Genomic DNA, 23,518 nt, shown 5'->3' on the forward strand with positions numbered 1-23,518 from the left:
TCCCAGCTGATCAGGAAGAAATGGGGAGTTTACAATATCCTTCTCCTGGAGTGGGGTGGGAATGGAGATTTTACAGTATCCTTCCCCTGCCATGCCCACCAAGCCACGCCCAAAGAACCAGTAGTTAAAAATTTTGAAACCCACCACTGCTACACACCACATGTTCTCCGCTACTATTCATATATGTGATGTGGTGCTGATATGAAAATTCAGGCTTGTTGTATGAACACACTATTCAGCATCTATCTGAAGATGCTGATTCCCCCCCCCCGCCCGCCCCCCCACGGCATCTGCCGTAGGTTTTATCATCCCATATTCTTATCTTTGCATTATCGAACAGCCTTTTATGATAGGTCGCATGTATAAGTGGAATACATATAGGTAAACACACACTTATTTAATGTATTTATTAAATTGATTTATATGGCCACCCTTCTCACAAATGCAGCTTTTCACTAAAAGCGAAGGGGCAGAGAAAAAAAAAAACTAATAGTGGTCACAGAAGATAAAACCATTATTAAAGATCTCTCAGCGGGCATTCAATCTCCTGACCCCGAGACCCCGGAGCACATCCAGATTTTCAGGCTTTATGAAAAGCCAGCCGGCTCAGAGGCAGTCTGATCCTGGGGTATATAGTGTTCCATTTAGTGGAGTCAGTGAGGCTACAAATATTTCTTAAATAAAACTTTAAGGTACAGAAAAATTTTAACCATTTATATAGTATTATTATAGTATTTCCTTCAGTACCTTCTATATTTGTAAAGAATATTTCAAAAGTCTTGTTTTTATTGTTTTCAGATTGCTACAGCAGTTTCTTTCGTGTTTGTGTATGTGTGCGCGCGCATGTTTGTTTTGCTGATAAAAGTCCACATCTTAGTTCAGGTAGTTTTGTTTCTTTTCGCAAAACTGGTATCTCCTTTACTTATATTTATACGTGAGTCAATTAATCATCTTCGGCTCTTCTTCTGTTCCAGTTAAATACAATGACTTCCTCTTGTCACCCTCAAAAAGTTTCAGGCAAAGCTTACTAAAGAGGAAGAGAAGCAAAGATGCCTACTTCCTCTCATATCACTTGATCTATTCTACCCTTGTGGATTAGTTTGAAGTAAGAGGAAAGAAGGATAGGGAGGAAACCAAGATAAAAATGTTATAATTGGGCATTCAACCTTATTCCATTATGTCTGTTGCTTAAGGTTCTTCCTCCTATGAGTGATTGCCTGAATAATCATGACTTCTGAGCAAGGATGTTTAACCAAACATTCTCTGCAATAATTACACCAGTTGTGAATTCTGAGAAGTCCATGAATCTGGGAACTTCCAGTTTAGAGAAGGCTAATTCTGACTCAGTAAATACATCCCATCTTTCTCCCACCCAGCCTTTCTGTGCATATTTAAGCAACATTTTCTATTTCTGCCTTAGTGTTTTCCCATGAATGTCAATGGACAAGGCTCTCTTATTGCCCACTGAATTTTTTTCACTCTACTACCCAGAAGCTGTTCATTTTTAAAATGATGTAATAAAAGATAGTCATTTGAATCAAGCCAGACAATTTTGCAGATATTTACGGCAGTCTCTGGATACCTCTGAAAATGCCCACCCAATTTTCCATTTTGGTATGCACTGTTCGGGTTTTTTTGTTGTTTACTGATTTTGTATCCAGCATCCAACATCAATTGATTTTTGCAAATTACTTGATTACTTGATGGTATTACAGTATTGGTATCTGTTAATACCTGTACTAGCTGTTTCCTTGTGACAAACTTCAATATAGGTAGCCTTATTCTGTTGTTTTTGTGCTGCTCTAGAAGTTCAGTTATTCTTTGTTTCAATTCTTTTTTAGTTAGAGGGCTTTGTTCTTTCAATGGCTATGCCGGCTTTTTTATTTTTACCCTATTCACTTCTAAAGTGAGGAGGTCTACCAATTACTTTGGTTTCATAGCAAGGGATGTCACAATTCCTACAATGAAAACAGTCCAGGAGTATTCCTATGCTTTCTGTCTTTTGCTACTTCTTTGCTGACAGCAACTTCCCTGTCATAGTGCAGGGTCTAATGAAGATTGCGACTTGAGCAAAACCTTGAATCTAGCAATTGGCTTCTATTTTATCAAGGCTGTAAATTACCGTATTTTTCAGAGTATAAAATGCTCTGGACTATAAGACGTACCTACCTTTTTTGGTGAGGAAAACAAGAAAAAGAAATCTGCCTCTGCCTCCCAGCAATTTTGCCTCATTGCAGCAAACAGCAAATAGCCTGCTTCACTTTCATTTTCGTTTTCAGCATAGCTTGATTAGCACAAGAAAAAAAAAATCTGCTCCCAGCAATTTACTTCCTTGCAGCAAGCAGCAGAGACCCGTGCAAAACAGCTGAGAGCAAAACAGCTGAGAGTCGGGAGGCCGATCCAATCAACTTGTGCTAATTAGGCTGTGCTGAAGCTGAAATGAGCTGTTTCTTCTTGCTGCTTGCTGCAAGGAGGTAAACTGCTGGGCGGCAGAGGCCAAAGGGTGGGGGCCAGTGGGTGGGTGGGGCTACATTCGGTGTATAAGATGCACCTAAATTTTCACCCCCTTTTAGGGGTGAAAAATACGGTATCTCAATGTTTGTTTGTTTGTTTGTTTGTTTGTTTGTTTATTTATTTATTTATTTATTTATTTATTTATTTATTTTGAATTTGTATACCGCCCTTCTCCATGAGGACTCAGGGTGGTGAACAGCCAAGTAAAAACATCAAATACAAATATTAAAATACAGTTAAATATATATATATAAATTTGGCCCCATTAATTAAAACGATAAACAAAACAATTAAAAACACTTAAAAAGAATTAGGCCAGCCCGGCTTGTTGGAAAAGGAAGGTTTTAAGGGCACGGCGGAAGGCACTGAGGTCATGGATTCTCCTTATCTCGGGGGGCAATTGATTCCAGAGGGTAGGTGCCCCCACAGAGAAGGCCCTCCCCCTGGGGGTCACCAGCCTGCATTGTTTGGCTGATGGCACCCCGAGGAGGCCCTCTCTGTGGGACCGCACGGGTCGATGGGAGGTCGTCGGTGGCAGCAGGCGGACTCGAAGATAGCTAGGCCCTATGCCATGGAGCGCTTTAAAGGTGATAACCAACACCTTTGAACCAGTTTGGTGTAGTAGTTAAGGGATCAGGCTAAAAACTGGGAAACCATGAGTTCAAGACCTACCTTAGGCACAAAGCCAGCTGAGCCAGTCACTTACTCTCACACTAAGGAAGAGGCAGTGGCAAATCACTTCTGAAAATCTTGCCAAGAAAACTTTAGGGACTAGTCCAGGTAATCACCAGGAGTTAAGCCTGAGTCAAAGGCACCTCCCCAAAAACCTAATGACTTACTGTATCTTGTGAGTTTCAGCACGCTGATATCTTAGGAACTTCCCATAGAAATCTGTTTGATTAATAGAGAAATTTTCTTTATGTCAAGAGAGCAGCCAGCAATATTTACAAGACTTCTAATTGTTGTGCAAGGAATTTATGAAAACGTCTTTACTAAGCAGTTTTCTGCATATATTTTCTAGGCTTGTATGGATGTAAGAGCCAGTTCTGTCTTCTGGCAGCAAATGGAACTGGCTACGATTCTACAGAACGAACCCAAATTACCAGAATGGCTTTCTACACACCCATCACATGAGAATCGAGCTGAACAATTAGACAGACTGATACCAGAGGTTAGTCACCCTTTGTAAACCTTGTGTGCCTTGTCTTATTTGATAATCACAGAGAGTTTCACTCCACATGAAATAACTTGGAAATGAGATAATGAGGGTGTCCAGTCTCTTTAAAGCGTTGCTGATAAATATACATAATGTATTTTACAATCTACCAGCAATGATGCTTTACTTTGTCTTTCCCTTTTTTTTCCTGAAGAAAATTGTCACCAGGTTGCATGCTGTCAATTTGCACTGTGTTTCGAAATCCATGCATAGATGCTTCAAAATAATAATAAAATAAATAGTACAGAAATTGGCTAGTATAAGACATAACCCGAGATGACAGGGGTTAGTTTTTATAATTGACTTTTCAGTCGCCCCTCTAGTCAGATGATCTGTGGTAAGAATACTGAGTGGACTGATACACATATGGTCTATTTATTATTCTGTCTCATTCATTTGTTTACTCCCTTAGCCATTGGCTATTGAAAAGTTTGTGTTACTCTACTCCTCCACGTGTTCTAATGAGAGTTACCATCGGTAAATTGCTTGCTCTTAGAATTGATGTCATTGTATGTATGTGTGCTGTTCTCCCCCAAATGTGATTTTCATCCTTGTTCAAAGAGGCAATTCTATGGAATCCTGTCCAGAGGATTCAGAATACTGATAGTGGTTTGTGATGTAACAAATAAGGAGAAGAAGTATATAATGAACTAGTATATGATGTATGCATGCATCTTCTGGCACTCATTGGCACACTAAAGCATTGCATCAAAAGTATGGGTAGTCCTCGACTTAACGACCGCAATGGAGCCCAAAATTTCTGATGTTAAGCAAAACAGTTGTTAAGTGAGTTTTGTTCCATTTTACAACCTTTCTTGCCACAGTTTTTAAGTGATTCACTGCTGTTTTTAAGTTAGTAACACTGTTGAAAAGCGTATCTGACTTCCTCATTGACTTTGCTTGTCAGAAGGTTGCCAAAGGTGATCCCAGGACCCAGTGGTGAAATCCAATTTTTTTTACTACTGGATCTGTGGGCGTGGCTTGGTGGGCATGGTATGGCTTGGTGGGCGTGGCAGGGGAAGGATACTGCAAAATCTCCATTCCCACCCCTCTCTGGGGCCAGCCAGAGGTGGTATTTGCTGGTTCTCCGAATTACTCAAAATTTCCACTACCAGTTCTCCAGAACCTATCAGAACCTGCTGGATTTCACCCCTGCCATGACCCCAGGACACTGCAACCGTCATAAATATGAGACAGTGTCCGAATTTTGATCACGTGACCAAGGGATGCTTCAATGGTCGTAAGTGTGAAAAATGGTCACAGGTTACTTTTTTTCAATGCCATTGTAACTGAACAATCACTTAATGAATGGCTGTAAGTTGGGGACTACCTGTATGTGGAATTCATATAGCTGATTTCAGGAAATTGCAAGTGGAGTCTCTCATCTAGTAACATATAATGCTTATTCTCAGTGTAATGAACTATATAGAAACATGCATCATTTCTCTGTTATTTGTGGATTTGCTGGACAACTGGAATATAAATTATGCTTGCATTTAGTAATTGTAGAGAAACACAACAACTCTGGTGAGTTAAATACTCATCTAGACCACAGAATGAAAGCAGCCAACAGGAAGCCTGTGGGAAATTCACAGTTAGGGGAAAATAAGTAGAGTTTTATGTTGTAGCCTGAGGCAAAAATCCTCAGCTTCATTGATCAGTGGCACACTTAGAGTTTTGAGAGGTTATTTTGTGGGCATTGGACTGCCATAATGGCGGATAGATGTCCTTTAATAAAATTTTGGTGGCGGTGACATGACCCTTTCTTTCTTTCTTTCTTTCTTTCTTTCTTTCTTTCTTTCTTTCTTTCTTTCTTTCTTTCTTTCTTTCTTTCTTTCTTTCTTTCTTTCTTTCTTTCTTTCTTTCTTTTCTCATCCATCCATCCAACCATCCATCTATCATCCACAAATATGAAGCATGGAGCTCAGACTGCATCAAAGGAGAGGTTTGTGAACAAATTAGAACTGAAGGGCACCATACTGGGAACTTTTGCAGTCGTTCATTACATGAGATTCACACTAAGCAAGATCAAACGATCAAATGAATCTTCATGTTGATTTATGGTATTTGCCACATTGTCATCTTAAAATGTTAAAACTTCCATTTTTCAAAGAGGCCACATATTGGAGGATCTGGGCAATGTGAACTGATAACAACAACATACTCGCCTTCTTCAGTACGTTGATGGGTTAGGGTTAGGGTTAACCCTAACTTAATATTGAGGTTTCTTCCACCCTCCCATATATGTATATAAGGGATAATGAAGTAGATAATGAATCAGATTTTCAGCTGAAGAAAATAGCATTAATGTTAAAAACACTTCTGTATTCTTCAGAACAGGTAGTCCTCAACTTACAAACAAATTGGGGTTGCAGTTTGGATCGCTAAGCAAGGAAATCGAGTCATTACATGACCAGACCGGATTTTATGACCATTTTACTGTACCATGATTGTTAAATTAATCAAATGGTTGTTAAGTGAATCTGACTTCCCCAATTGACTTTGCTTGTTGGAATTTAGCCGGGAAGGTCACAAATTGTGTTCACTGCAAGATGTTGCAACTGTTGTAAATAAAAGCCAGTTTTCAAGCACCTGAATTGCGATCTTGTGACTATAGAGGTTTTGTGACAGTCCTAATTTCCAGAACAGGTTGTAAGTCACTTTTTTTGAGGCCCTCGTAAATTTGAACCATCATTAAACAAATGATCATAAATTTAGGTGTACCTATAGCTCATATTCAAAAGCATATTGCTTCCAATGCTAAAGGTTACTCATAGCTATCAGGAAAAGCAGTCGTGAATAGTCTAATTCCATTCTAAAGCTGCTGAAATGTCAATGATAATCATTTGTAATAGCAAATACTATAATTTAATTATGTTTTATATGAAGAAGAACTTCCCTTTTCTGTCCTGACTTTCTCACTACTTTTAACTTAATTGGATGTCCCCAGAACTTAATATTATGAAGGACAAAAACGGTTTCCTTCGTTGTTTCTACAGAATACCAGCATTTTGCACTAATACTATCCTCCTTTTTACTCATATATTTTACATGAAAAGTGAAAGTCATAACTCTTCACCATTATAAAGTAATTGCAGTCATGTGATTATTTTGATTAGTCGTTCCCAGAATTTCTTCCAAGTCAGCAATATTCTCTTTAAGACGGGTATATAAGGTATCTCAAGTAAGATATAGGACGTTACATAAAAACATTACATAAAACATTATGACACTGACAATTTTTTAAAAAAATCCTATTAAGCTTGGACGAAGAATTTGCTGCAAATTGAGTTGATGATTTTGGCAAACTATCCACCACATTCATGTGATCCCTTCCCAGGACAGTTGTTGGCATCTCAGACTTGCCATCAGTAAAGTTGAGCTACTTTGTTCAAGTTTTAGCACTGTATACACATTTGCATTGAATAATATCTGTCATTGAAATGCCTTTTCCGTGAGTTAAGTTACTATTTTCCTCTCTTCTCTTCCTCCTCCTCCTCCTCTGATCTTCAGTGTTATTTTTTATTTAACTGTTCTAAATAATTTGTTTCCATCAAAAATCAGCTCCAAATAATTGATGAATAAAATGTCCGTTAATTTCTCTGTTTGGATCAGATGAATTTGTAGTCTCCACAACTCTTAAATGATTGGGAATATTGGAGAAGGTCTTTGAGTTTACATTTCTATTTGTACTGGAAATTTAAGCATGTAAGCATTGGGTTCTGTCCCCTACCTAGTTTTGTCCTACAAGCTAGCTGAAAATTATAATGAATCTCTCTGTATAATTCCTGCATGTCTACTCAGAAATATCTGCAGTTGAACTCAATTAAAGCCAACTGCTAAAGTTTAATGGTTAGTTGCAAAAAGGAGGGATTTTCAGATTTTTACTAATCAAATGTCAACCTGTACAGCTGTGATTGTGGGTCATTTCCATTCAAGTACTTCACATATGTTTTTCTTTTGAAGCAGCCCCATATACCTAAATGTTTGAGAGCACCTCCTGAAATGGAAACACTCATATGCGTTTCTATTTTGTGACCATAATGCATATTTTAAAAAGAGCTATATTCTTGTTGAAAGATGGTGTTATCGTTGTTATTTTACAGATCTAACCATCCACTCAACCTCATGGTGATAGAAACGAGAATCTTGGTGCAGTAAATCATGAATATTACTGTATCTTAGAAACTTTCCATGATTATAACCAAATGGTTACTTATACTGAGAAACTAAGAACTCATTCTCACTTCTAATCTGCTGAGACTGGAAGATGACAATTTTTTAAAACACCAGCACATTTATTTAAGTAAAAGCTATTCCTTTTATAGCAAGAAGTGGAAGGAGATTTTCAATTTAGCATGGAAAAAGAAATCCTTGAGGACAGATCTGAAATACAGAATTGGTTTGTACAGATTTAAGATAAGCAAGTCAGAGGGGAAATTTAACACTTGGATGATCGAAGATAGATGGAAAAAAGTATTCTGGGAATGTATCATTTAGGACACTATATATGCTGCCGATCTGTGAATATTTGTGTAAGCAGATGATAAGCAGACAAACTTGTGTGGAGACCATACATTATTTTTTAAACTGTGTCATTGGTTCCCAAACTGGGGTTATTTCTTCACATATTGAAACTGAGGCTGGGGTTAGCACTGTAATTAGGGAGACTATATATATATATATATATATATATATATATATATATATATATATATATATATATATATATATATATATATATTTGTTTATGTAAGTTTTCACGGGTATGTATGTGTGTATAGTTAATATTTCGGGTTTCTTCCCGTGTAATTGTGGATATATCCCTAAAAGGGTAGAAGCGACGTTTCGGCAGAATCCCATCTGCCATCATCAGGCTTATGCCAGTGGTCATTTTGCACTAACTGACGTTGGAATTTCAAATCTGGTGTTGGTATTCTGGGATGGCTCCACCTTTTCATTCTGATTGGTTGGGAGTCCCAGTATGTGTTTATTGGTTTGGCTTCGGGTGTATGGTCAGTTTTTCTCCACTAGGTGGCAGGGCTTCATCTTTGTGGCTGGTTTGAATATGATTTGGTTGGGATTTTTTTGTGCAATGTTTGGTCCATCTTCCACATATGGTGTCAAGATTCGTCTATCTATGAGAGCAGGTTTCCAAATAGTAGGCAGACGTGAAGTGTCATCCTGTTTATTCATGCAATATGGTCTTTTTTCCATTTCTATTGCTTCTCTGATTATCCTGCCATTGAGATGTTCTATTTTTGCAACTGTTTTTGTTTTATTAAAATTAATGTTGTGTCCTGTTGTATTTATATGTTGAACTAATGATGATGTGTGTTCTCGCTTTTGTATTGAGTTTTTGTGTTCCTCGATGCGCACACTCATTCTTCTGTTGGTCTGTCCAATGTATGTTGATGGGCAGGAAGCACATGGGATTTCATATATGCCTTGATCTTCTAATTCTATTTTGTCTTTGGGGTTTCTCAGAATGGACGATATCTTTCTATCTGTGCAAAATATGGTTTTGATGTTATGTTTTTGTAGTACTTTGCTAATTTTATCTGTTGTACCCCTTATATAGGGCAAGATGGCTTTCCCATTGTTTTGTTCCTCTTGTTGTTTTTTATTCTGTCTTGGTGTTGTATGTTTGATCATATTGATGACTTTATTTCTACAGAACCCATTTGATGTCAGTACATTAGTTAGTGTATATAATTCAGTTTGTAAATGTGCTTCATCAGCCAGACGTTTAGTTCTTGTGGTTAATGTTTTGGCAACAGAGTTTATTTGTGCTGGATGGTGGTGTGATTTGGCGTTGAGATAGCGGTTCGTATGTGTCTTCTTTTGATAGATGGTATGTCCTAAGGTGCCATCAGATTTTTTATAAATTAATACATCGAGGAAAGGTAACTGGTTTTCTGATTCTATCTCCATGGTGAATTTTATTTTGGGATGGAGGCTGTTCAAATGTACTAAGAAGTTTTCCAATTTATCTCTTCCATGTGGCCAGATCACAAAGGTGTCATCAACGTATCTGAGCCATAATTTTGGTTTGTTAACAGTTTTTTCTAAGGCATTGGATTCGAATTCTTCCATGAAAAGATTAGCGATGACTGGTGATAATGGTGATCCCATTGGTGCACCTTCTACTTGTTTATATCTCTGTCCTCTGTGTATGAAATATGTGTTGGATAAACAATGTTCTGTTAAGTTTGTGATATGTTTTGGTAGTTGATATTTGTTTTTAATTGATGACAAGGCTTCTTTGACAGGTATTTGTGTGAATAGTGATACAACATCAAAGCTTACAAGAAGGTCACTTTCTTTTATGTGTTGCTTTTTTATTATTTGTATGAAATGGTATGAGTTCTGTACATATGAAGCAGCAGATTCTGCATAAGGTTGAAGATGTTTTGCTAAATATCTGGCTAGATTTTGTAAAGGTGAGCCTATGGAACTTACTATGGGTCTGAGAGGTATTCCATCTTTGTGTATTTTTGGGAGGCCATACAGTTTTGGGCATTTTGATGATTTTTCTCTGGGGATAATTTTTTGTTGGATTTCTTTACTTATAGTACTTGATTTTATCTTTATCTTCGTGGTTTTTTCTAGATATGTTGTTGGGTCTGTGTTTATGGGTTTATATGTGGCGTCTTGAAGTAAGTCAGACAGTTTCTTTTCATAGTCCACTGTGTTCATTACTACTGTTGCATTGCCTTTATCTGCTGGTAATATCATTATGCTATTATCATTTTTTAAAACTTGCAGTGCTTTTTGTTCTTCTTTTGATAAGTTGCTTTTAGGTGGTTTACTAGTACATAGAATGTTGGTGACGTCATGTCTGACTTTATCAGCATCATCAGCACTGAGTTTCTTTAGGCTGGTTTCAACTTCGCATATGATGGTTTCTATTGGAATTTTATTGGGTGCCACTGCAAAATTAAAGCCCTTTGCTAAGACATTTGTTTCTGCTGTTGTTAATTTTCTATCAGAAGCATTGTATACTACTTGTTTTAAATAACAATTTAAACTACTTGTTTTAAGTAACAATTTTAATTAGCAATTTTATGATGTTTGTGTGTCTATATTTTTCTTGACTGTACACCGCCTTGAGTCCTACGGGAGAAAGGCGGTATAGAAATATAATAAATAAATAAATAAATAAATAAATAAATGATGTTGTGTTGTGGTTGGAGGTTTTTTATGTTCTAATTTCTTAAGTTTCTTTGAATGTCTGTAAGTTTTATGAGTGGTTTCTATTTCAGATCTCCAGGTGGCAAGCTGTTTTATTTTGTCCCATAATATGGGGTGAATAAGAAAATAAGAAAAAAGATATATATATATATATATATATATATATATATATATATATATATATATATATATATATATATATATATATATATTGTTAACTGTGTTTTTCCTTTAAAATTTATTTTACTTGAGTATAAAATTGTAAGGTTTGCAAAAACGAAAATGGTATTTACAAACCTTTGGAGTCCTGTTCCTTGGGGATAATTTGCAGTCTGGCCTTTTTAAAGGTAACCATGCTTCCAATAACCCGAACTCTTAAGTGATACAGTGGATGTTGTTTTCTATATACATAATGAATGTGGCATCTGCTTTGGGGAAGCAACTAGAATTTGGCAGAAAGTACAGTGTACAGTGTACTGAATCTATACTTATATACTTAAGGGATGTGGCATAAAGAAGCTGTTGTAAAACAGGGCACAGAATATATATAATCTGTGTACACATTTCCTACTAGACAAGACACAGCCAAAGCTTCCGTAGGCATCATTTATCTGTTATGTTGTAGACTTTCTTCAAATGTCACAACTCTTGCACTTCATAATATCAACTTGTATACATTTGTGATGCTGTGCCTAATTGGGGGTGGGGAGAACTTCCAGTCTCGAAGAAATATTGGTCTAACCCAGTGGTGGGTTGCCCCCGGTTTGGACCAGTTCTGTAGAACCGGTAGTAAAACCGGTGGGAGGCTCTACCCACTGACCCCAACATCATCAGCAAGCTTCTGCGCATGCCCAGTTGCGAACTGGTAGTAAAGGTAAGTAGACCACTAATGCTTACTGCAAGCTCAGGGACAGTTCTAGAAGTTTCACATTATTCTGTCTTTGTGCACCTCCGATCACATTAAATACCATGCGGACTTTACGCTGAGCCATAATGTGGAACCTTATTTACAAATGCAGAATTGAAAAAAATGAATTCTCAGTCCATCCCAGTTGCATCTTTTTCAAGAGCTGTCACATGCTATCAAACAATATAGACCAGGGGTCTCCAACCTTGGCAACTTTAAGCCTGGCGGACTTCAACTCCCAGAATTCCCCAGCTGGCTGGGGAATTCTGGGAGTTGAAGTCCTCCAGGCTTAAAGTTGCCAAAATTGGAGACCCCTGATATAGACTGCTTGTGCTTGCTAGGTATGTGTCAAGAAAGTGTTTCTAACACAGAAAACATGTTTAAGAAGTCTCTGCCTTGCAAGAAAGGAACAGCTAATGGGCTTTGAACTGTAGTTCTGTGGGTTGATGTTTCTTTTCCTGGCAGAGTTCCTATGTCTTGAAAGAGCCTTTATGAGCAGAAATAAATGAAGACTGTATTTCCTAACATAGGATCTTCAGCTTCTTTTCTGTTTTTAACTGTTCAAGGCATAGCAATTTCTAATTGAGTAGTTATCCATTCCAGACCTCTCTTATAGATCTGTTATGCCCCAAAGCACAAATGAAGCTGAATCATGCAAAGCGTACCTTTCATCCAGTAAGCCTGTGTCTTCTTACCTCCCAAAGAATAAATAATATTTTAAAAATGCTAAATAACAATGAATGAACATTGGGATGCAGCGTGGATTACAGCCGATATCAAATTAAATCTCAGGAGGGTGCTTTAATCACACTGTGAATTTCTTGAGCTGTTTTAAATGGGAAAAGTGGTAATGGACCAAGATTAGGCTATTTTTCTTGCTAAGATTCAATTCTGCTAGGATTCCCTCTAAGTCAGTTCAATAAAGGGAGGATTTCCCAGGAAAGATGAGTCTTAGAATTAGACAGGTACTGTCAAGTATTGGCATTGTTTGATCTAATTAATAAAGCAAACATGTAGCTCTCTGTAATTTAACACATGGAAGAAGAAAATGCATTGATAAATGATATTAATACAGTTCTTGTTCCTATCAGTTCCAGAATTTTTTGGGGGGGGGGGGCTTAACTACTTTTCCCAAAATATAATGAAAACTGCAAGCCAAGGTACTTGAAGTATACCCAGAGAAAACATAAGGCAAAACATAAGGCACTATACAAATGTGTATAGTGACACTGAATATTGACTTTATTTTTTCCTTCACCCTACTGGTAAAAAGAAATGTTCAGTGAACTGTACATATAGTGTGTTCAAAGCAAAGACACTTGTAACAGCTAAATATACACAATATTCATGGCTATTAGATGGGATAGTCGGGGTTTGCATTAATTACTAGATGGGATAGAGATACAAGATAAAGTTATTGGTAAAGAAAAAACAACACTTTGAATAGTACCCAGAAACCTACTAAGAACTTGCGCAACAACTGCAGTATTGGTGTAACTCAGGTGTAGTGGCTTTTGGTTTTTAGTAAGTAGACCATAATGTTCTGAATTTCAGATGTAGGTTGATGTAGAGTTCACTGCAGCAGTCCTTAAACAGTATAAGGAATAAACTGCTATCATCATCAGTGGATATGTTCTAAATACGTTTGGTCCACTAGCTGAAGCTGGGCAAACATCTTTGGCCACAGCCTCCAACTACCCAGCAGATAGCCATGAATACAGGAGGACCCTTAAATCTTATATCTCTTATTTCAGGGTGAATGCTACCCTATCCAGGGTTATCTCTTGAGCAGAAGGAGAACAGTTGATCCCTGGACATGGAAGAACTCTGTCTAGTTTGGGTTTCACTGTAATCTTTATCATTCCATTCAGACGCTCACAGCTTCCAGGAACTGAATCAAGTGTATAACAGCATCTGTGTGGCTCAGCCCAGAGTGCCAGTATGTATAGATATTAACAACATATTAATGTTGTTTCACCCCAATCCAGTAGATGACCCTTTTTCCAGCATCCTCGTACATATGTTAAACAACAGCAGTGAAGGACTCAGTCTCTGGGAAATCCCACGGGGAAAACCTATGGAACTGATCTCTCCTCCCCTGTACCCTGACTGCAGTGTAGTGCCTGCTTGGGAAGAAATGAAGCCACTGTAATGCAGTTATTTCCAGCCCTTACAGTTTGTCCAGAAGAATCCCATAATCAGTGGCATCAAAGGTAGTTGAGTAGTCTGATAGGACTAGGAGGAAGAGCGCTCCCTCCAAGAGGTTCTAACAAAAGTCATTTTCTAGAGCAGTGGTGGCGAACCTTTTATTCTCCAAGTGCCGAACAGGTACGTGCTTTGTGCACTTCACGCATGCGCGTGCTATCCACACTAATGTGTGGCTCCTCCCCGTGCGCTGTGTGTGCAACTACACCATCTGTGCATGTGCGTGGCTTTTGTGCTGCTCCCCCAGGTGCTGCGTGTGCAATCGCACCATCTGTGCATGCACGCGGTTTTTGCACGCGAAATGCATGTGTGCAAACACCGTCTACGCATGCATGCGCTGCACGCAAGTACTCGTGCATGTGCAAATGCGCGCTCATGCGCAGGAGAGCTCCAAAGACCAATTGGGTCCCCTGGGTTGTGCACATGCGCACCGGAGGCCTGAACACCAGCTGGGGCACGTGCGCATGCACAGCTGCAGGTGCGTTGGGTGACAGCTTGCGTGCCTGGAAAGATGGCTCTGCGTGCCACTTGGGCGTGCATGCCATAGGTTCGCCATCACGGTTCTAGAGCAATCAGTGCTATTACTTTCCTTTGCCTAGATCTGAAATCCTGATTGAAATGATCCTGATAATCCCTTTCCTCTAGAGCAGGAGTTCATAACTGTTCTGTGCTATAGACCCTTTTGAGAGTGGTGAAATCAATGACCCCTTTTCATAAAAATGTATTTAAATGCATAAAATAGCATGCAGAGATATAGATTATTATAAAGGAAGCCAATTAAGCCCAAGCGTAGTTACCAAAATACTAAAAAGTAACAAGTATGTAATGTAATAATAAATGTGCTTCTTTATTAATCCATTTATCAATAACAAGACAGTGCCCTTTTTTGGATGTAATAATTTTAGATAGTGAGATTTATTGAAGTTAACAAATACCTTTGGAGTCCAGAGGTCATAAATTACTTTATTGCCTCCATTCATTATTGAATGAAAAGCTAAATTTCACTTAGAGATTAGTGAAAATAAAGTTATTTTTCCTATACAACTTGGTGGACTTCCTGAAATCTAACCACAGAGCCCAAGGAATTTGTGAACTCTAGATTGAAAACCCTGCTCTAGAGCAGGGATCTCCACACTTGGCAATTTTAAAACGCGTGGACTTCAATTCCCAGAATTCTCCAGCCAGTGTGGCCGGCTCAGGAATTCTGGAAGTTGAAGTCCAGACATCTTAAAGTTGCTGAGTATGGAGAGCCCTGCTCTACAGCATTTCTCACTTCCCAATTCAGCTTCTTCTGTTGAAGCAACTTCAGGTATCTGATTGCCAATCTGCATTCAATCACCAACTTCCAGCATCCAATTTGCAATCAGTTTTCTATAAGGCTCTCATTTTCCAATGTCATCTTTGGATAAATTATCCAATGCTTTGAAACAAACAAAAGGCCCAACAGTTAGTTGTATGAGCTGTGATAGAGATATAAAGCTAAGTATCATCAGCATATTGATGATACCTCACCCCGAACTGTTGTATTGCAGTATCCCGCAGCCTCATGTAGATATTAAATAGGAGAGGAAAGAGAACTGAGCCCTGGGGCACCCCACAAAGTTGGGGCTGCAGTCTGATCTCTCCCCCCCCCCTTGACATCAACACTGACTGGAACTGACCATAGGAGGAGGAAAATCCGCACAACACAGTATCACCCACCCCCAAAGCAGGTCCGGAAGCACACCATGATGGTATTGAAGACTGCTGAGAGGTCAAGAATAATGAGGCTGGTCGCACTCCCCCATCTTGCTCCCACCAGAGGTCATCTAAGAGTATGATCTCAGTCCCATGAACCCTGACTGAAAAGGATCCAGATAATCTAGTTTGCTCTAAGTTGAATAATAGTTATTGCAGCATTTACAACTTTCTCATTATTTCTGCCTGCCCTGTAAGATCCAACAGAGTAGGCAAATCCCATCCATTAAGCAATGTGTCTGGTGAGTTCTAGAAAGCAGTCCTTCTTTGTCATGGTGCCTTTCTTCTAGAATAGTATCTTTCCCCAGATGCTCTTCAAACTTTTAGACATTTAAACCTGGCTTTCCCCCTAAGCTCTAGGATAGATTGTTGGTGTGCTCATTTGATCTGTATGGTTATAGTATGTGCGTTCCTCATTACATGCTACTCATTTTGTTGTTGTTGTTCTTGTTGCTGTTTTAGCTGTTGCATTGATTTTAATTGTATTCCAGCCAGAATTGGCTTTGAGTTGGGGCACATGTGTAAATCAAAATAATAAATCAATACTATATTGTTTCATATGTTTTCTATTTGCTTTGGTGAAAGAATATGGGATTAGCTGAACAACAAACAAGGAGGAATTAACACTAGCTAATGCTAGAAGAAAGTAAGTTGTTGTTAAAGGGCAGATAACGCAGCTTTCCCTTTAACATTAGCAGGCTTTCAAAATGAAATTAGCATCAGTTGGATGGAGTAAAGGATCCAACGAATCTTTCCCTGGAGGGGCTCTTTACGCCTTTAGAATGAAGTGCTGATGTCTCACAGAAGGGAAGGGCTAAGCTTGACCAAGAGACTCAAAGCACAGGAAACAATTTCCAACCCATTCATTTAGTGACAGGGTGGATTTGATTTAATTCGAGTTGATTTAAATCATGATTTAAATCATGATTTAAATCACTAGTAAAAAGACTTTATTTAAATCAATTCGATTTAAATCATAATTTTTAAAGAGCAACTGTCATCTCTGCTACTCCTTTGACCTGCTGTTGACTCACCGATAGTCCCAGTGTTGCAGAATATACAGCCTTGTGCTACATAACTAAGCTCCATTTCATGCTGAATAAACTAAATTATTTATGTATCTTAAATAGAAAACTATCTTACGATAGATTTTTACCCAAAAGTTTTTTATTAAAATAAATTCAATAAAAATCAAAAAAATCTGATTTAAATAAAAAAATCCGATTTAAATAAAAAAAAATCTGATTTTTTTTATTTTTTTAAAAAAATCATTGATTTTTATCCACCCTGTTTAGTGACCTTCGAAAAAGTGACCTATGATCAGTTTTCACACTTACGACTGTTGCAGGATCCCCGTGGTCACATGATTAAAATTTGGGCACTTGGTAACCAGCATGTATTTATGATAGTTGCAATGTGTCAAGGTCCTGTGATCACTATCTGTGATCACAGGCTTCCGGCAAGCAAAATCAATGGGGGAAGTCAGATTCGCTTAACAACAGCACAATCCCCTTAACAACTACAGTGACTCACTTAACAACTGTGGCAAAAAAAGATCATCAAATGAGGCACAACTCATTTAGCAACTGCCTTGCTTAGCAGTGTAAATTTGGGACCCGACCATGGTCATAAGTCAAGGATAATTCTGCCTTTATGGCGCTAGGTATAAATCAATGTGAAGAATTGCTTGGGCTTTGACGCTGTTGGAAACATTTGGAAGGAAAGGTGTCAAATTCCCGCATATGCCATATTCATTATTTTCTTATTTTAGCTCTGGGAACATATAAATAGTAAGTATGCGTTCAAATTTGCAGACAGATTTCATGGTAAATTATTCTGCTCTGTTGAAGCAAATTACATAACGTTCTGTCCATACTTCAAGAAAAGGTGTTTTTCCTTCATTTCCTTGTACTAACACAGGAACACGTTTGGGAATGGCGGAAATGGGGCAGCACAGCAGAATATTATTCTTTTTGGAACATTGCAGAAATGGGATTTGTAAATATGGGCAGAGTGTATTTTTCCAGACCTAAGACTTTATTTCCACATGCACATTACATGCAAGCAGCCATTTTTAGATTGAAGTCCAAAATGCACTATGGAGGAATCATAATTTGACTAAATGGAATTTTATTCAAAATAAACAACAAGAGATATCACTGTTATTTGTTTCCATATATCTATACAGTGGTATTTCTGCTGTTGCAATGCACCATAGGTCAAGCTATAACCCAGTAACAGGTCTTAAACTACTTTGTGGTTCACAACATTATTGGCACTAAATAAAACAAAATAGTCAGCACAGGACATTCCCTCAGTGAATCTAAATTTTCAGTACCAGCAATAAATCTTCATACAGGAAATAGTTGCAAATATCATTTTGACTGGCCTAAAGTTTCAGAAGGTTCCATGCTGAGCATAACTCTCTATCTCTCCTGCCTATAGCCTTCATTTTGTATTTAATGGATGATAAAACAGTGTGAAGTACGTTTAATCAGGCCCCTCTTACCCTCTCAAACTTGCACAGACAAAATATTACTTTAAGCTGTGCTATATCTTTTGCGACTTTAGCTCTATTACCAGTGTTCTGCTAATTTAAATAAATAAACTAAACAAAGGGAAGATGGGTACAATACTCGGTTTTACAAAAAACCTCAAACACTGCAAGATTTTTTTTTTTAAAAAAAATGCTACATTAGTATGAAAGGAACTAAATGTCCTCTTTTTAAGAAATAACCCAAATCGTTATGCTTGGCTTGAGTAATACCATTTGACATTAATGCAGTCATGCAGTGGCTTATGTTCAACACAAGAATAAGAGAAAACTCTGTCACTGCAAATATCTGTGAAGTTATTGATTGGTAAGTGGAAATGACTGGGTCTACAGCTAGTGAATTTTTAGAAGCAATATTGAGAAGACCATGGGCAAATCAAAATGTTACTTTGATTTTTTTTTTCTAAAATTATTGGTGGTGTGCAAAATAGGTAGAAGTGTTATATTTAAAAAAAATGCTTCAGAGTAGATTTCAATCCAAGCCAACAATATTGAACTGTAAATGAGGCAACAGTGAGGTTTTGGTTGGAATTATGGATTTCTGGGGTAAATTTTGTTGATTAATTTTTTTTTGCTTATATCATAACACACCTTTTCTCTGTTTGCAGGCACTGAAAATAAGGGAAAGTTGCAACTGCCCGTCTTTGCCTGGTCAGGATCCCCGCCTTATATTCAAACTGAGTATGCAGCATCTCTTGCAAGCATCTGAAGGCCAAAAAACCCCAAATATTACTCCTCATGGTTCTGGCCCTCCTAACATTAAACTTCCATTCTCAAAAAGGGAAACAATGCCAGTCGACCATGTCACTGGAAAATAACACTCAGGATGAAAGCCAAAATATTTCTCGATACTTTTTATCCAAATGCTCATCATGTGGTGGATCATATGCCATAGGTTTTTGGGCAAACATTTGACGACAACATGAAGAGAAAGATGTGAATCATGACTATGACACCCCCCCTCCCCCGAATTCTAATGTGGATAAGAAACATGATGTTTGGATGGATTGGCAGAAAATGGCTTCTTATACACAGGATTGTAATTCATCCCTCTTTGGAGTTGCCTGAAACTTGCTTCATAGAAGCGTGGATTCTACTTACATAACAAGATATCTACCAAGGGCTGTCGCACCAGATGCTCAAAAACAAATGATTGTCCAATTTTTTTCTTATAAAAATACCCACTATTTATATCACATTATAATACCCAGCTTTATTTCTATATGAAAAATCATAGGAAATTTTTACTTTCTGGTACTGGAAAAGTTAAAATCTTGCTTCTCCTTGAATGTCTGTTTAAATATGGCATTGCATGGTACATTTAAGTTATATTCACTAGCTCACCCATCTATTATAAGCTTTACACAGCTTTTTTCAGCTTGTATTGAATTGCAAAAAAATTGTACTGCCTGTCTCAAGAAGCAATGTGCAGTAAACTGTACAATGAACTGGGAAGAACATCATCTAATTTGTTGACTTCATGTTGAGTTTCTCTTGTATTTTCGAAAGATAGGTTGAGTCGGGTAAAGTTAACCTTGTGTTACAGTATGCTCAGCTGGTAACTACAAGGCTACAGCCATGTTGTTTTCTTAGTGTCGGTAAGGAAGTAGCTTGGTTTTGCTATCTCCTGGGATATTTTATTTTTAATTTCCAATTTCTTCCACAGCGTTGGCATTTTCTCTTGGTCTCCCATTCATATTCTAAGAAAAATCCAATTATGCTTAGTTTTTGAGATCACTACATATTTTAGCCCAAAGTGTTGTGGAAATAAGTAAAAGTTAATGTAGCAGAGGTTTCATACTTATCAACATAAGTACTGCATGAAGACTTCTTTGTTACACTGAAGGCCAATACATCAAAGCATTGATAAAAAGCCTTGTAATAAAAACTCTGGTGTTCCTTTTTGTCAGCATTTTCCAGGAACCAAGAAAGACACGTGGCGTTATTTCTGAGTAGTTTCCTTTATTCTTCACCTATAGTCAGAAATCTTGCCAAACTGAAGCAGCTAATTGCATCACTATAAATATACTCTGGGAATTGCTAGGGAGGAGCCATGTTAACTCTCTTCCTCCTGACCATCCTTGGCTGCCTCTGCCCTCTGGAATGCAGCCCCTCCTACTTGGGAATCCAGACAACATTCCACCATACGTTTTGCCCACCTGGCTCGCAAGTGACAGCTATGCAGTGATACTTGGACTTACTGTTGACATTGGAGCTAGTATGTGATGGGTAGTTGTTGCATGGTGAATGACTAGGAATAGCTAAACCTTTGGCTCTGACGAACGGGTACCAGGAACTCCTTTGTAAAGGAGCTTTCGCTGTGTAAAGTGAAAGCAACAAACTTCAGGGGGAGGTGCCTACTCCCATACCAGACCCATCCTCAGTATTCTGCCTTGCAAATCTTGTTATTCTCTCTCTATACTCCCTCTTCAGATGCCCTCAAGCAGAAGGAAGGCCTTAGGTGCCCTCCAAAAAGAGCAAAGTCATCACAACCACTTGTTCTTCCCACTTCTCCATTCCATACATTTGTTACAGATTTAGACTGACACAAATCAGTCTGTGGTTAGTCAGGGCAGGTCTACAGGTATTTGTTGTTCTAATCCTGCATCAAGGGGATGCTACAAGTCATGACCAAGAAATGAGGCTGAAGTTGCTCCTGCTCTTCCCCCTGTGGTGGTTCCCACTGGTAGAGTGTTTTTTTCTGGCTCGGTCTCTGGTGGCTTTTTGATATGGTAGTAGGATTGTCCCCTGACTCTTGCCTTGCCTTGTCTTGAGTGCCAAGCCCTTTCCTCTTAATCCCAGGAGGTTCTGCTGTGTCTGACCAAGAATCATCAAGGTTGCTGTCACTCCTCTGGAGTAAGCATTCCTGTTCTGAGCTATTGGCAAGACAACATCCTACTTCCTTTCTCTCACTCTGACTGTAGAATTTCCTCTTGCCTCACTTATTGCACCCCTTGAAATGGGCAACTTTCTTTGGGATAGTCCTTTGCAGCTGAGGGAGAAATTACTGCTGCCTAATTTCAGGAGAAATCAGGGATGCGGTGGCTCAGTGGCTAAGAAGCTGAGCTTGTGGATCAAAAGGTCGGCAGTTCAGCAGTTCGAATCCCTAGGGCCGCGTAATGGGGTGAGCTCCGGTTACTTGTCCCAGCTTTTGCCAATCTAGCAGTTCGAAAGCAGGTAAAAAATGCAAGTAGAAAAATAGGGACCACCTTTGGTGAGAAGGTAACAGTGCTCCGTGCCCCTTTGGCATTTAGTCATGCCAGCCACATGACATGGAGATGTCTTCAGACAGCACTGGCTCTTCGGCTTTGAAACGGAGATGAGCACCGCCCCCTAGAATTGGGAACAACTAGCACATATGTGCGAGGGGAACTTTTACCTTTACCTTTTAATTTCAGGAGGGCTGTGAAAAATGACTTCCTCAAGTTTGCGATGCCTGTTAGATCGTTTAAGCTTACGTTTCCTTCGTTAAAGATTAATGTAATTAAATATAACTTTCATCTGCGTAGGGTAAATGAAACACCACTTAGATTAAACTCAGTAGATTTTTTGTTTGGCTATCCATCGATGGGAAGTTCATGAGGTCCAGTTATTGATATACTAATTTAAATTGGTGGAGTGAGGCTGTGGAAATCTATTCTCAGCCATGGAAATTTACTGGGTCGCTGAGGCCATTCACTATCTCTCATCTCAACCTATTTGACTCAATTGACCTTGTAAAGAAAACTTAGGAGAGAGCGCCCTGTATATTGCCTTGAACTCCTGCAGAACCAGCTTGATTTAACTTTAATGATTAAACATAAACATTTGGTGAGAACCCTGCCAGGCTAGAGGCTGGTTCCTAAAGCACATTGCCAAGATACATTGATGCCATTCTTGAAGAAGTGCATGAAGGCATGAGGATTAAAACAATCCGTCTAACCTTGTATTACCTATTCATTCCTGTGTCCCTACTTTGAACCTAATTCATAACTAGCCCATTTGCACAGGGGTTATCCTTGCAGTGTTTTCATTTTCACCATACGTAAATATTCTGCACTGAAACATACTGTTGATAGCAAAAATAATGATATCACTCTTGGCCAATATCATAATAGTTCTGCAGCCCAACCGTTCTAGGGAGAACATGGCTGTCAGAATGTAGTCCTTATTTTAGAACATTTGTTTACGCTATAAAACTCATTCCCTAAATCCCACTTCGCCTATTACAGCAAAGGCTTTTCACTACTGGACAGCCAGGTTTCCAAAACAATTTAAAAGATTTATGCATCTTTTACAAAAGATATAAAAATCCAGGAAGATGAGAAGTAGATTTTTCTTCCATGTTATTCTGAGAAAAGTTTCCACTGGAATAAAGCTATAAAGAGAATATTGCTATAACCAGAGACATTGCTGCAAAATTCCAGATTTCAGAAGTTCATCCATTGCTAGTAATGGTAGTCTCTGTATTTATTAGTCAAGGAACATTGAAAAATTAATGTGTGGAACAGTTTTCAAAAATTATTGAATACGTACCTTCGCTTTTTTGTAACAATATGGGTGTGCCTGCTGTTTTCAACCAGGGAGATTAAGCCACAATAAGGATAGTGTGCTAAATGTCTATGCAACCCATTCACTGTCACTAATGAAGAGTGTAAGTTAAGCAATAATAAGAATTAATATTTAATTAATAATAATTAAGCCTAAGTAAGTTACAGCTTAACATTTCATTCAAAACTGAGATGGCAGTTTACTGTTACCAAGCATGCCATGATTTGAAAATCCAGCATTAAGTCATCTCGTGGTGAGATGGGTGGCAAATAAAATCAATCAATCAATCAACCAACCAATCAAATCAAATAAATAAAATAAATCAGTGTTTGCTGGTGGCACACAATTTCTGGCTAGTTAAACCACCAATCCAAATCTGAAGCTAATCCATGCCTGTGGTATTCTGCTTTTTCACTTATTTTTTGCAAATTAGGACTAAATAGCTTCTATAAATTAAATATAGGTCAAGTATATAATAGCATTAACAACCTAGAACCCTTGCTTAAAAGTGACGTGCCACCAATATTAAATAAGACTGAAATATTAAAGTGTAGTTGGGAATGAGGTGTTTTGTTAAGGGATGTTCTGTGAGGGGGTAACTTTTTGATTGTTCAAAATGATCCTTTTTTGTTTTATTTTCACTAAAGGAAAGCAACTGAGA

The 23,518-nt window shown here is 38.2% G+C and overlaps 1 protein-coding gene across 1 annotated transcript in view; it reads left to right on the plus strand.

Moving 5' to 3' along the window:
* The window catches only part of OMA1 (OMA1 zinc metallopeptidase), a 34,132-nt gene extending 14,504 nt beyond the window's left edge, over window positions 1-19,628 (plus strand). The window contains exons 8-9 of the mRNA XM_070939508.1: window positions 3,536-3,685; window positions 18,936-19,628. Of these exons, the coding sequence (XP_070795609.1) occupies window positions 3,536-3,685; window positions 18,936-19,145 (360 nt within the window). The 3' untranslated portion in view covers window positions 19,146-19,628. The remainder of the gene's footprint in view (window positions 1-3,535; window positions 3,686-18,935) is intronic.
* The last annotated feature ends 3,890 nt before the right edge of the window (window positions 19,629-23,518 follow it).

The sequence above is a fragment of the Pituophis catenifer genome, unplaced genomic scaffold (genome assembly GCF_029215685.1).
Source record: "Pituophis catenifer annectens isolate HBS135680 unplaced genomic scaffold, rPitCat1.0.hap2 SCAF_3, whole genome shotgun sequence".
In the NCBI taxonomy this organism is placed as follows: Eukaryota; Metazoa; Chordata; class Lepidosauria; order Squamata; family Colubridae; genus Pituophis; species Pituophis catenifer.